Raw genomic sequence first — 15,530 nt, forward strand, 5'->3', positions numbered from 1 at the left:
TGTAATGGGCTTCCAGATAAGTCCAACAGATAAGGTCCCATGGGATGGGAATGATGGAGAAAGTATCAGAGAAGTTAGACAAAACAAGAATCCTGGTGAGTGGTGGCCAGTCTATATGAATGATCTTTTATCTAAGTTGTTTTTAGAAAGAATCTCAGGGATTCTTGTCTTTTTACAGAAAACAGAACTGTCTCCTCAGGACCTAGTTTACTGACTGTCTTCCTGGCAGTGGTGTGTATTACAGCTCTGATGCTTCCCACGCTGGGGGATGTGGAATCGCTGGTGCCTCTCTACCTCCACTTAAGTGTGAATCAAAAATTAGTGGCTGCTTATATCTTAGGTAAGTGTTTTAAAGATGCATTGGGGCATAGCATAGGCAGTTTTTTTTTTCTTGAAAAGAATAATGCATTATTCCTTTATTTATCCCATTATTTCTTAAAAAAAAATCTATTCTGGACTAAATTGTATCCTAAACACTTAAACTATACATTGTAGAAACATGAAAGTTATAGAAACACTAATATTAAACCTTCCCTCATGGCTCAGACGGTAAAAGCATCTGTCTACAATGTGGGAGACCCAGGTTCGATCCCTGGGTCGGAAAGATCCGCTGGAGAAAGAAATGACAATCCACTCCAGTTCTACTGCCTGGAAAATCCCATGGACAGAGGAGCCTGGTAGGCTACAGTCTATGGGGTCGCAAAGAGTCGGACACGACTGAGCGACTTCACTTCACTTCAATATTAAACCTAAACCAAGCATTCCTAACATGAATCAAGGTCCAGAATCTTTAAATGGCTCGCCTAAGGTCTATTGATTATAATTGATTTGATTATTTTTAATTTTTTAAAATTTTAACACAATTTTAAAGATTACTTTCCACTTACAGTTATTACAAATATTGACTACATTCCCTGTGTTATACAATACATCCTTGAGCCTCATACCCAACAGTTTGTACTTCCTAGTCCTCTACCCCTATGATGCCCCTCCCTATGTAGGCAATTTTTATGGCCTGGAGATGGTAGTGGTGGTTTATGTGTATATGGGGTGATGATGGTGGCTTGATTTTTTTTTTTTAAGAAAAACAAACAAAAAATTGCTTCAGAAGCATCTTGAGGTAAAATGTATTTTAAGATTTAATTATTGGCTTACATTTGGTTCTTTTGAACTTATTTATCTAGTACCAAATACTATATTTATTCCATTATTGTCCTTTTGCTGATTTACAACTGTATGGGATTCCCAGGTGGTGCTAGTGGTAAAGAACCCCCCTGCCCATGCAGGAGACTCAAGAGACACAGGTTCATCCCTAGGTCTGGAAAATCCCCTGGAGAAGGAAATGATCACCCACTCCAGTATTCTTGCCTGGGAAATCCCATAGACAGCAGAGCCTGGCGGGCTACAGTCCATGGGGTCACAAAAACTCAGATACAGCTGAAGTGATTTAGCATGCATGCAAAACATGTATAAAATGTGAACTGCATACATTCCATTATACAGCATTTCCACTTCTAGGAATTGACATTAGGGAAACACACAGCACATACAGTGATAAAGATGAACAAGGCAGCCTTGTTTAATATTGTGATCCTTTCTCTTTAAACTAGTTCCCTTGGCTGCTATTGAATCATTTCTTTCAGTCATCCTGGCTTGAAATCTTACAGTTAATTAGTTCAACTGAGCAAACATTTATTCAATACCTACCATGTGTCAAAGATTAGGATTCTGGTGATGCATGACTCTTTCCTCATTGTCTCCTCTCACCTCTTTTGAGATGCCAACTCTTTTCAGTTCCTTGGTGTGCTCACTTTTTTTAAACTTCAAAATTGTCTTCTGAGTTGTCTCCCTGACTTCTGTGTCCCTTCTCTTCCTATTCCTCCCCCTTTTATCCCCGTTATTTCCCCCTCAACCAAAATCATCCATCACATTACTGTCAGGTTGATTTCAATTCTGGGTTGGTTTCACCACCACCACTCTCTACTCAACAACCTTCAATGATTGCCCATAAGCCATAGAATGAAGTATAACTCCATAGTTTGACACTGAAAACTCTCTATGCTCTGAGTCAATTTTGTCTAGCTGCTTCCCTATGTAAATCCTTGGTTAGAGCCCTATTGATCTCCCGAAGCTCATCTGGAGCCCGAGCCCTACTTCCATGCCCTTGTTCTTGCCTCACCTGAAATGCCTGCCCATCTTACTGTTTTCTGTCTTTCCTGTTCATCTTTTAGGCTTACTTCAGCTTAACCTTTTGGGGCATCTTTGCCCCAAGTCCTATGTGATTCTTTTCCTTCTCTGTACTTTATCACTCACTTTTTAAGAACCATTTAGGACCAAGTATATTCTTATATTATTAAAATTCCTATGTATGGAGTCTCTTCCAAAGAAACAAGCTAAGCAGAAATACTGTGCTTTTGTCTCTGTGGCTCTAGGACACTGGAATACAAATAGGCTTAACATTGTTCTGTTGATAAAGTTGGCTGCGTTTACTGACACTTTAAACTGCCATGTCTGCTATAATTATAGCTGATGTGACTGGAAAATGGATATATTTAATGGTTAAAAAATTAGCTATGGCCAGACATTAGTGATTTATTTAAATCTATCCAATGACTGCCAATACTATATATTGGATATCTTCCGTTATAGTATCTGTATAGTATCAAAATTCAAATTTATTTTGAGTTCTTGGTAGAGTGCCTGGCTTTGTGCTGTAAAGATTTTGTATAATGCATGTCTTTAACTGTGCTCCAATTTTTTTCTTTCAGGTCTTATCACAATGGCTATATTTAGAACATGAACAAGGAGTTCAGTTGACTTCTGAAGTACATTTATCTTGAAAATATGAATGTGGACTGCCCTTTATCTCTATTTCACCCCATTAACATGCTATAAACTATTGAATGATTTACAATCATTTCAAATGTATAATATATATTTTAAATTACTCCATAATTTTATTCCAAGGACTCTAGAACATTATGTTACAGATAGCAAGGAGGCTTCTGAGTGACACTTAGGAAATTGTTTGAAGAAATTCTTTTTACATCTAAGCCACCCATGCAAAAGACTTAATTAAGACATTTGTTATTTTCTCATCCTTTTTCTAATTCACTTTGATTGTTGCAGTCATGTGTCCTTCAAAGTTAAAGGCCTAAAAGAGCAAACTGACCAGCCTAAAAGTAAAAGTACATTTACTTCCTAGGTACGAACATCAATGTTCCTATGTAAACTATGCCTTGTCCTCTATCATTATAAACAGTTGCCATGGTGTTTCTAAAATACGAGTTTTACAGTTAATATGTAGAGAGTAATAAAAAGCATAAAGTACTGAGGGATCATGCTTATCTTAGTCTCTTACAGAAGACATATTTAATTCATTTGATGAACTGCAGAATAGGTCCAGCCATCAAGAAGTAGGGTGACCATTCTATTTGGTCTAAGAATTCTAAAGGAAGGTAGACATTTGTTTAGTTACTTGGTACACCCTAGCTTTACCTCTGGATAATGCTTTATGGTAATGGGAGGAAAATCACTTGTCTTTTCTCCATAGCCCTCTGCCTGACTGTAAGGTACTAGCCCAGATTGGGGCTACCAATGCCAGGTGGTTTATGTGGAGATGATTTTTCACCGTTAAACTCTAAGCCAAGTATCAACATAAAAAATCCTTGATATCTGTCTATTTTATACCAGTCACTGAGACATTTTTTAAGTTGTATTTATAAGTTTGTATTTATTATTAAAACAACTTTACCAAAAAAGTCCCCTAAAGCACAACTATTTACATTTCTTTATAGCCTCTTCTGATCTCTAACATATATATGCAGTTTTAACTGTTAGTGTTGTAGTAATTGATCTTTTGACTTAGGACTTTTACCTGAGAGCACAATGCATTGAGTCTCTTGAAAATCATGCTCCAGATCTTTTTACAGAATGAATTTATGCACTGCTACTGTAGTATTCTCAAGGGTAAACACAAGATATATGCCTGATGTTGGTTTTTGCAAGAAACAGTACTTTGCTTCTAAAGTCAAAGCTTTTATGTATACTTTTTCATAGAAAATCTTCATTGTTTAACCATTTGGGGAGCATAAATGATTAAATGGATCATGTCTGTACATTGTGTAATGACTAAAAAGCACATAAATGTAATCTATTTTGAACTTTGTAAGAAAAAAAAAAATCACCCTTGTGTTTGAAGTGAAGTCGCTCAGTTGTGTCTGACTCTTTGCTTCCCCATGGACTGTAGCCTGCCAGGCTCCTCTTCCATGGGATCTCCCAGGCAAGAATACTGGAGTGGGTTACCATTTTCCTTCTCCAGGGGATCTTCGCAACCCAGGGATTGAACCCAGGTCTCCCGCATTGTAGGCAGACACTTTACCATCTGAGCCACCAGGGAAGTCTGTGTTTGAAGGTTATCCTTGTTTCTCTGTCCATCTCAAATCATGTGTATGTGTGTGAGTGCAGGCGCACGTGCGCGCCTGTGTGCGTGTGATCACACATTGTAAAGAACAGAAATTACTTTAAAAAATAAAAGAAAATGGAGACCTGAAGTTTCACATTGATTTACACATTTTGTTTGGGTATGTCTCTAAGGAATTCAAAATTTTTGCCTCCATTTTCAATTGTTTGCAACTCTATGGACTATAGCCTGCCAGACTTGTCTATCCATGGGATTCTCCAGGCAAGAATACTGGAGTGGGTAGCCATTTCCTTCTCCAGGGGATTTTCCCAACCCAGGGAACGAACCCAGGTCTCCTGTGTCTCCTGCATTGGCAGGCAGATTCTTTACTGCTTGAGCTATTGGGGAAGCCCTGTATCCTAAAGGTGTCTCCTGTTTCTGTGAGTTAAATAAGCAAAAATGAGAAGTGAAATATGTAAATGTAAAGTGTAAAAGTAAAATGTCTTAAGTTTTTAAATTTACCAAGGGAGTTAATTTGTTATTAAAATTTTGGAATAAGTAACAGTTACATGCTTCAAAAATAAAAAACTAAAAAGGTATACAGTGAAAACTTCCTGCTCACCATCCCTGCCCACCCCATTGCCTATCCACTCAGCCCTGTACAAGTAACCACTTTTATTAGTTTAAATATACTTTGTTTCTCCAAATACAGATTCTTATTTTAGTGCTTTATATATAAATGGTAACATGGGCTATATATTGGGTTGGCCAAAAAGGTTGTTCAGGTTTTCCATAAGCTATTACAGAAAAACCCAAATAAACTTTTTGGCCAACCCAATACTATGCTGCACCCAGCTGTTTTTCCACTTAATGCTATATCCCAGAAGAACTTTCTATATCAGTAGTTAAAGAGTATCCTCATTCTTATTAATTTTATTAACTTAAAAGTGAGATTGACCATCTTTTCATAGAGCTATTTATTTACCTTTTTGGTTTGCCATCCCCTGCTTTCTGGTGAGTGGGTGGTTTTTTTTTTTTTCCTTATTTGCTTGTAGGAGCTGTTTGTGATATGAGTTGCAAATATTTCCTTTCAGTTTATCATTTTTCTTTGACTTTGCTTATGGTGTCCTTACCATGCAAAACTTATTCTGGGTTAGTTGCATTTATGAATCTGTTAGGACTTCTGGATTTTGAATCATAGAAAACACTACCCCACACCAAGGTAACAAATCATAGATACACATGCATACAAGCACCAGTCAGAATATATAATGAAGAATCCATTTACAATAGCAAAAAATTTTAAAACTCTAGGTTTTAGAGGGGTGGGCAGGAGGTTCAAGAGGGAGGGGGCATATGTATACCTGTGGCTGATTCACGTTGATGTATGGCAGAAACCAACACAATATTGTATAGTAATTATGCTTCAATTAAGTATATCAGAAAGAAAAAAAAAACCACCTAGGTTTAAAGTCCCAAAACCTTTATAAGGGAAAAGAAAACAATCCAGGGAAACACAAAAGTAGACCTGAACAAATTGAAATTGTAGTATTAACATCATAAACATTTCCTATCTTTCTAAGTTGTATAAATCTAACATGATCCCAAAAAGAATACCACAAAGTGTTGGTGTTTTTTTTCCACCTAGATGGGTTAATTCTAGAGTTCATATGAAGAAATGCTCATAACTAGGAAATCTTGAGTAAAGGAAGAAATTTTTCCAGAAATTAAAGCTTTTATATAACTCTAGTAATTGCAATAATGTGCCATTGGTCCTTGAACAGACCAAAGGAAAAGAACTGGAAGTACAGAAATACACCCAAATATACCCAGGAATTTAGGTAGAGGTGTCATCTCCAAACAGTGGAGAAAAAAATATACTGGCCAATAAATGGCATGAAAACTGGATAGCCATCTAGAAAAAAGAAATGAAATTGGACTGATGCATTCCAACAGGATGAACTCCAAATGAATAAAAAATTTAAATGTAAAAAGATGAAACCATCAAGGTGCTAGGAAACAGTATGGAGAATTAATTTCTTTATAATCTTGGAAGGGGTTAATTCTTTATTATTTTTTAAACTTTTTATTTTATATTGGAGTATAGCCAATTAATAATGTGATAGTTTCAGGTGGACAGCAGAGGGACTCATACATATACACATATCCATTCTTGCCTAGACTCAGAATGGGTTAATTCTTGATGATTCAGTAACAATATTTCATATCAAAGACTAAATTGGTGATCAATGTCACTCCTTGACAGTAGTTATTTATCCTCCCCTCTTCAGTGTGTAATTTCCCAGTTTTGTACAAGCATCCCCCCCAAACTAGTTTTCAATGTTAGATCCTCAGAATCATAAAAATACTTGGATTTTTCCCTTTTAGAGATTACTTGATTCAACTCACTTAAGTTCTCCCTTTTAATTCAAATCTGCTGCATTTTGACAGGCTGTAATTAACAAAAACTGGGTGACTGGCAAGTGATCATACACTGCGTGTCTGCACTGTCTGAATTTACAGTCCATATTTGAGTGTGTGGTGGCATGGGAGGGAGGGTAGAAAAGAAAATGGGCCTCAAATAGCCTTTGATCCAATTGGGTGCTGAAATGCATGGCATACCTGACAAATGCTGCCGGAGCTGAGGAGGCCTGAACTGACCTTAAATGATGGGCTTGATTGATACACAGAAGGGCTTGGGTTCACCAGAAAAGGTAATGATGAGTGTGCCATGAGGTGGGGCGAGTTGTTTTGAAACAATTTCCATGGAGATATTTGAGACTGTGATGTGTGTGTCATTGCTTCCTGTCTATTACGAAGAAAACTTTTTTCTCTGCTGTGATTAAAGAGGCTGATCACAGACTAGAGAGGAAAGACCCAAGCTTGCCAAGGGGCCACTGGCATTACAAATTTTAATCAGGAACAAGGTAAAGAAGTTGTCATCGTGAAAATGAGTGTGATTCATCATGACGGCAGTTAGCAAACAGGAAATGCACAGCAAGAAGCACGGCAATAGTTGTAATTATCTGTCACCGTAGGTGTTTTGCCACCTTGAAATGGTTAGGCCTTCACAATTCTGCCACCTGAATTCACTTCAGAAGGAGCGATACAAAGTCAGCATGAAAAGCTCCAGGTTTCAAGAAGGGATTCTGGAAACGAGCATCTCCTTGATATTTTCATTCAACGAACAGTTAAGTTAAAAAGACTACATAACAGCTGCCAAGGAGACACCTACAGGGTTTTGACAAGAACATGGAAACAACTCTGAGGTTTCAAAGTTTTGCTATTATGAAGGATATAGAAACTTTCAAGTAGCACCTAAAACCCTGACATTTGAGAGAACAGGCCTAAAAGGAACAATTTAAAATAGACCTAAAGGAAATTGGAGTTGAGGGCAGGCTTGAGACCATGCACATGAATTCTCCAGGCAAGAATACTGGAGTGGGTTGCCATTTCCTTCTCCATGGGATCTTCATGACCCAGGGATAGAACCGGCGTCACTTATGTCTCCTGCATTGGCAGGTGGGTTCTTTACTACTAGTACCACCTGGGAAGCTCGTAGCTATACTTGCATGCATGGAGAAGATTCAAATGCAGGGAAACTCACCGTATTGTCGCAGCACCAGAATGTCAAGTTAGTGATTATTTCATTAGGAAAATATTTGCTACACCTATAATCTTGAAGTGATAAACAGCAGAGCAGAACATTACTCTCCAGGATTAAATACCAAACAAAATAACAAAGAGCTGACTCAGCTTCGGGCCATTGGGATGACACCTTGTCCAGTTACCACATCAAAGACCCTTTAAGTAAGCCATAGGCAGAAAAAAAAAGATTCAATTAGGACACTGGTTTGGAGAGGCTTCATGTGACTAAGAGGACAAAGAAATGCAAATAGACTAAACTCAAGCTGGCTGGTTCCTTTATTTTGTTCATTTAGTTTCTAATTTGCCCCTGTCACCTGGTTATCAAAACATGTCTAAAAATCTAAAGTGGTACCTGCCCTGAGCTAAGTCAGCTCAGTACCTAATAAAAATTGGGCCCAGGTCAAGGAAGATGATGATGGGGAATGTCCAGCTCACTAAATGCATCTTACAATTAGCTGGGAGGTTGCTTTGTGAATCACCGACTTAATGAACACACAAGCTGGGCAGGTGGGGAAAAGCCCTGATTCAATAAAGTGAAAAGAATAAATAAAATTATTTCCTGAGGATATAATCAGATTTGGGGGCTTCCTAGGTGGCTTAGTGGTGAAGAACCTGCCTGTCATTGCAGGAAACACAGGAGGCTCAGGAGACACGGGTTTGATCCCTGGGTTGGGAAGATCCCCTGGAGGAGGAAATGGCAACCCACTCCAGTACTCTTGCCTGGAAAATCCCATGGACGGAGAGCCTGGTGGGCTACAGTCCATAGGGTTGCAAAGAGTAGGACACAACTTAGCGACTGACCATGCATGCATCAGTCAGTTCAGTTTAGTTCAGTCTCTCAGTCGTGTCCGACTCTTTGCAACCCTATGGACTGCAGCATGCCAGGCCTCCCTGTCCATCACCAACTACCAGAGTTTACTCAAACTCATGTTCATTGAGTCAGTGATGCCATGCATGCATAGACAGATTTTAGTCCAAAGCAGAGAAAAACAATTCAAAATCCATCTTGACAAAATAAAGTGTAAACTGTGATAATATTAAGGGGAAAAAACGTGTTAAACCCTGAGATGGATGGGTAAATTACTTTTGCAAAATCCTAAGTCATAGCAGGCCAGGTTAGGAATGGGTTTATTTGGGGGAATTGAAACAAAAGCTCCCTCTCTCCCCTAGTGAACGTGATTTTTTTAACTAATGACTGTACTTCTACACCTGTATCTTCTACTGTTCACAGGCTGTTAGAAAACAGGTGTTCTTGTTTGTGGGGTTTTCTTACTAGACTTTACTATTTAGAGCAATTTGGGGTTCACAGCAAAATGGAACAAAAAGTACAGACTTCTCGTATATCCCTGTCCTAACCCCCAACACATGCATAGCCTCCCCCACCATCCACATTCCACAGAGGTGCATTTGTTATAATGGGTCAATCTACACTGATAAATCATTATCAAACAAAGTCCATAGTTTACAATAGGATTCACTCTTGTTGTCCATTCTATGGGCTTGGACAAATTCATGCCAGGTACCCACCATTATAATATCATATATATTTAGTATCATATAGAATGATAACACTACCCTAAAAATCTCTTTTAATTTAAAAAGTCTTATTATTGAAAATGTTAAACATGTTCAGAAGCAGAGATAATAGTATAATGAACCTCTCCCATTTACCCATTATCTGCTTTCAGAAATTACCAACCATGGGCAATCCCAATGAGGCACTTTTGCAAAGGCTATGAGAATGGAACTATAGGCAGACTGGTATTATCTTTGTGGGAAAATAGTTTCTTCTCAGTGATTTTTAAGCAAGTGATTGAATTATTTTGGAGTGACCATGTATTAAACATTAACTGTGCTAGGTACTTTGCAAATGTTATCTAGACCCTTGCTACTCCAAGTGTGGTCCATGAACCAGCCTCATGGGCATCTCCTGAGGCTTATTGGCAATGAAGATTCTCTGGCCCCACCTCAGACCTTCTGAATCAGGGTCAGCAGTTTAGTAAGATGCCCCAGGTGATCTGTAGGTAACCAAAAAGTTAAGAAACACTGACTCCTTGGTCCAGGGTAGACATTTACAATAGCATCCTAAGAATCCTGCAATAACTCCTCAAGGCAAATGCTATCGTGCCCAGTTTACAGACGAGATAACGAAAGCTCAGAGATATTATTTGGACTTCTAAAGGCCTCCACAGCTAAACTTAGATCTGCTTGGCTTCAGAGTTTATAATTTTACCGCTCAAAGCATGCTGTCTCCAAGCTAGGGGGCTCACTTTGGGATCAACCCAGTAAAAAAGGAAAAGGAGGTGATAGTATGTGTTTACACAACAGGAACAACCATTCATCTTGGCAGATGACAGTGACAACAACAACAGAAAACCAAACTGTTTGCTATCATACAAACAATCACTTGCTCCCCTGAAAGCCTTTTTCACTTTTAGACCATTTATTACAGTATCGTATAGACAGGTAAATATTTCCAAGTGGTCAGAGGTCAGAAAAAAAATTTGGACCATTTTTCAAAGTTAGTTCCCCTTGACAGTACCTGTTGGCTGAAATATGAACCAAACCGCAAACCACACACTCTCCCAGAACAGATAGAAGATGTGCTATAGACTCATATAACTGGTACATGCATTTTAAAAATCCATCAGGCCAGTTTGACATCACATAGGCAGGAAACGCAGGTTTCACTTTCCAACCAGATGAGCAGTTTTAGCCTATAGCTCTGCTTACGAGGAGGGAGCCTTAAATGGCTGAGAATCGCTGGGCAATGCAATAGGCCTCTTTGTTTTCTGGGTAGCTTTTTGAAAGGAATATTAAAGGAAAAAGTAGAGAAAAAGCACAATTGGGGAGCACACCCCAAATTTAGCAGAAATTCATTAGATCTCAGGAACTTCTCTCCTCTAATCCTGGAAGGAGGTTAAGGCCATTTCCTTCTCTTTCTGTTGCCCTAATGACTCAAGGGATCAGCATGACCACTTGCTTTTGCAGTGAGTTGATCTGATGATTAATTAGCCTCTAGCAGAAACCTGCGGAGGAGGAAATGGCAACCCACTCCAGTGTTCTTGCCTGGAGAATCCCAGGGACGGGGGAGCCTGGTGGGCTGCCGTCTATGGGGTCACACAGAGTCGGACATGACTGAAGTGACTTAGCAGCAGCAACAGCAGCAGAAACCTGACGAAGTTCTCAGTTCAAAGCCCCAGGGATCTAGCTCAGGGCAATCTGTCCTCACAAAGTAAGACTAGGTGAAGAGGCATGCAAACTGGCCTGGTGAGAGGGGGGCCGCAGGGGTTTTGATTGACATTCTACTTTACACCCAACTGACCAGGATGCATCCTGCTGTTGTGAAACAGTGTTCCAACTGAAAAACAGCAAATCTACTGGCTCAACAAAGCTCATTGTCTACGTGCACGAAAGCAAATTCCTAATGTGTCTTCTCTGTCTTATAAACACCTATTTGAACCACTTTATCCCACATTCTTTTTTTAAAAAAAATCCCACATTCCAATAGATTTCATCACATTTTATGACCAACCTTGCCCTCATGCTAAAAAATATATTCAACAATACTAAGAATTGAGTCAAAATAGGCCCCCCAATGCCATGTAAGGTAAAATAGATGACTTATAAAAGATATTTTAAAAATGTTTTTCTAAACATTGAAGAAGATTGTAAATCGTATTTTTTATACTGCATTTGAAGAGTTTCTAAGAGATCTATTTATTTATTTTCTTTTTTGGCTCTGGCAGGTTGTTGTTGCTGCACATGGGCTCTCTCTACTTGTGGCAAGCGGGGGCTACTCTTCATTGCAGTGTGTGGGCTTCTCATTGTGGTGGCTTCTCTTGTTGTAGAGCATGGGCTCTAGGGTGCCTGGGCTTCAATAGTTACAGTGGGCTTAGTAGTTATGACTCATGGGATTAATTGCCCTGCACATGTGGGATCTTCCCAGATCAGGGGTTGAACTGGTGTCCCTTGCATTGCAAGGCAGATTCTTAACCTACTGGACCACCAGAGAAGCCCTGTATTTGAAGATTTTGATCACTATATTTTCCCCTCTGAAAATTTTACAAAGATGTCTCTAAGATCTGTTTATCTAAATGACCACCTTTGTAAGGATAGGGGGGCAGTTATTTACCCCACTTTGTGGATGAGGAAACTGAGGCTCTGGCAGTTGAAGATAATTGCCTTCCACAAGAAGGCCTCCCAGGGAGGAAGTGAAGTCCCTCTATCATGTCTGACTCTTTGTGACCCCATGGACTGTAGCCTACCAGGTTCCTCTGTCCGTGGGATTCTCCAGGCAAGAATAATGGAGTGGGTTGCCATTTCCTTCTCCAGGGGATCTTCCTGACCCAGGGATTGAACCCAGGTCTCCCGCATTGTAGGCAGACACTTTACCGTCTGAGCCACCAGGGAGGAAGGGGCACTGCCAAAGTCAGCATCCTGACCATGACCTAGCCTTGTCTTCTCTTAACACAGGTTGAAGAAAAAGATAGCAGAAGAGTAGCCACAAAATTACCCCCCAAAGAAACTAAGGCAGCAGAGAACATTCCAGGATTATTAAGTTAGTTGGAAATATCTTTTCACTTTGGAAAATACAAGTTACCCCCATGGGTTATTTGATGAGGGGAAACACCAAGACATGAGTATTGACGGTCTTTGGGTTGTAAGTTATGATGTGGACCCAGAGGAATGGCACTTGAGGTAGAGCACATAGCTAGCTGCATTCTCTCCTTTCTTTTCTCACTGTTTGTACTCTCCCCGCCCAAGGGGAAGTCAGGAATGTTGTGGGAGGCAGGGGCCCTTATTAAGAAAGTAGGGAACTGGGCCACTGTTGTTCCAACTTCAAGAAGAGGGCATTCACTAGAATGTGGTGTCTCCTGGGCCAAAGGCAGATGCCCTCCCACCCCTGCCTCTGAGGCTGCTATGGAGGGAACCATTAGTTTGAAGTCATTTATTCCAAGGGGCACATCCTAATGGGGCTGAGTCTAGATCTATACATATGCTACTGTCCAGTTAAGGAGAGCACAGTGCTCTTTATAAGAGATAAGTTAAACTTATGAAAAGATTTCAAAACTGTCCAGGGGAGAGAAGGTGGGGGATCCACATTAATCCTAAATGTGGAACCCCCGTGGCTCCACTTCTGCCAGCCCCTTCTGGGTTTACCATTACTTTGAGTCATTATTTTCTAATGTTCTTAAAACAGGCTATATGGTGCCCTGTAAAACTCTGTTCCCCACAAGGGAGTCCTGGGGAGTTGGGCTACAGTAAGATTATCTCACAGAATGACACTTGTAGATACCATGTAGATAACACACAATCAGCCCAAGAAATAAATTCCACACATGAACCACATACATTTGAAAGGCCCCAATTGCTGGGAGCCAGGCTAACCTGTAGTTAAAGGATTTGTGGAATTTTCTGTGAGCCTTTCAGGCTTCCAATGGTTCATTCCTCTCAGTGTGTGATGGGAAAATCAGCAGGTGAGAGGGCATTTTGTAATATTTAACCTAAAGGTAAGAGTTTTGCTAACTACTGAATAAATTTATGGAAAGAAACAATATCTTTGCTCTAACTATTTATATGAAATACCTCAACATTCTAAAATCCTGGAGAAGGTTCTGGTTTGCATGTCATAGGGGCTGGCTGGACACTTAGAAGAGAGGTAGTAAACACAATTTGGGCATGGGAAGGAGGCTGGCCTGGAGAAGTTATTCCTTCAAACCTGAGATTCTGTGAAAACTAGAGTGCAAATCCATTTCCTAAAGGAAACTGTACTTTTAGAAGTACACAGTTATAGAGATGGAGAACAAATTAATGGTTACCAGACATTAGGGAACCCACTCCAGTGTTCTTGCCTGGAGAATCCCAGGGACTGGGGAGCCTGGTGGGCTGCCATCTTTGGGGTCGCACAGAGTCGGACACGACTGAAGCAACTTAGCAGCAGCAGCAGCAATTAGGGATGGTGGAGGGTGACAGGGTTGGTGTGACTATAAAAGGGTACACCAGGGAGATCTTTGTCATGACAGAATAGTTCTGTGTCTTGATTGTGGTGGTGGCTCCATGAATCTATACATGTAATAAAAGAGCATAGAATTATACAGACATTGTACCTATGTCAATTTTCTGGCCTTTATATGAAACTATAATTATGTGCGATGTAATCATTGGGGGAGACTGGGTGAAGGGCAACTTCCTATGAGTATAATTATTTCAAAATAAAAAAGTTAACAAACATCAAGCACAATCCTGCATTTCTTTTAAGTACCCTACAAAACCCTTCGTTTATCCAATTTTTCTTTTAAGAGAACCCCACCCCCGCACACCATAATTCCTTGGTTGTTGAGGATTAGAACTACAGACTTAGGAACAAACTTTTCCTTTTCCATCTTAGTTTCTTCATTGAGGAAAAAAATGTCAGAATGCATGTGGCCTTTTTCAAGTTTTTAATCTATGGAACTGATGTTTAGGACTAAGCTATTCACTTGGTAATGCCTTGAGCAGACTGGGCGGTTCTACATCTGTCTAAGCCAGCTCTTCTCCCTGTCATGGAAGAAAAAGCACAAACATGTTAAATTCCTGTCATGCCTTCCATGCAAAAAGAAGTATAAAGGTAGGTGGGTGGGAGAGGACAGGTCAGGAGGGTGTGGGGTCCTGTGGTAAAGCAAGAGGCTCCTCTCAGCTCAGAGGGAGCTGTGCTTCTGATGTTGAGAAGTTAGGGAAATTGCCCCCAGGAGGTCAAGGCACTTGGAAGATAAACAGTTCAACTAGCCTTGGAGAGGGGGCCATTGGAGTTGAATGTAGAAACATGAGCCGGCTTCCCCTCCCCATCTCCCCAGGTCCACCAGAAGCGGAGGTGGACAGAGCCTGAGCCCTTCAGTGAGAACAGGTAGTCGTAACAGGCAGGTTTTAAAGGGGTTTGGGATGGGAGTACCTGCTGCTGGTTGTCAGCATCCCAACACACTCTATCTCCCAGAGAGTCCCCAGAGTGGCCTTTGTAGGTTCCATGCATCTCACTGAGACTTATTTAATTCATCTCATCTGGCCCAGAGCACATGACTATAAGCTGCCTCATATTCTCTTATTTTGAGTCATAGGGGCCTGGATTCATATCCTAATTCTACTGTTTACTAGTTTTGTGATCTTGGGCAAATGGGGATAATACCTGCATTACAGGGTTTCTGAAGTGTCTGGGACCTAATAGGTGCCTAGCAAATGCTAGCCTTCTCTTTGCTCTGTTCATTGTTCCCTGTATGGCTGCCACATTACTTCCTAGACTGGAAGGTCCTTGGGAGAGCTTCTTCATGTTCTCTCTCCCCTGTATCTAGCATAGGGTTGAGCACACTGTTAATGAGTAAAATGGTGCCTTCCTGGCTGCCTCAGTGATACTACTGATGGAGACCCAGAACTGGGCACAAGGGCACATCAACATTCCACTGCTGCTTTGTTGTTGTTGTTGTTTTTCACTTAAAAAATATTTTTA

At 40.3% G+C, this 15,530-nt stretch overlaps 1 protein-coding gene across 1 annotated transcript in view; it reads left to right on the forward strand.

The window, feature by feature from the left end:
- The window catches only part of MOSPD1 (motile sperm domain containing 1), a 33,046-nt gene extending 28,493 nt beyond the window's left edge, over positions 1-4,553 (forward strand). Inside the window, exons 6-7 of the mRNA XM_070290707.1 lie at positions 179-340; positions 2,769-4,553. Coding sequence (XP_070146808.1) covers positions 179-340; positions 2,769-2,800 — 194 coding nt within the window. The 3' untranslated portion in view covers positions 2,801-4,553. The remainder of the gene's footprint in view (positions 1-178; positions 341-2,768) is intronic.
- Positions 4,554-15,530: the final 10,977 nt, after the last annotated feature.

Source organism: Ovis canadensis, chromosome X (assembly GCF_042477335.2).
Source record: "Ovis canadensis isolate MfBH-ARS-UI-01 breed Bighorn chromosome X, ARS-UI_OviCan_v2, whole genome shotgun sequence".
Taxonomy (NCBI): Eukaryota; Metazoa; Chordata; class Mammalia; order Artiodactyla; family Bovidae; genus Ovis; species Ovis canadensis.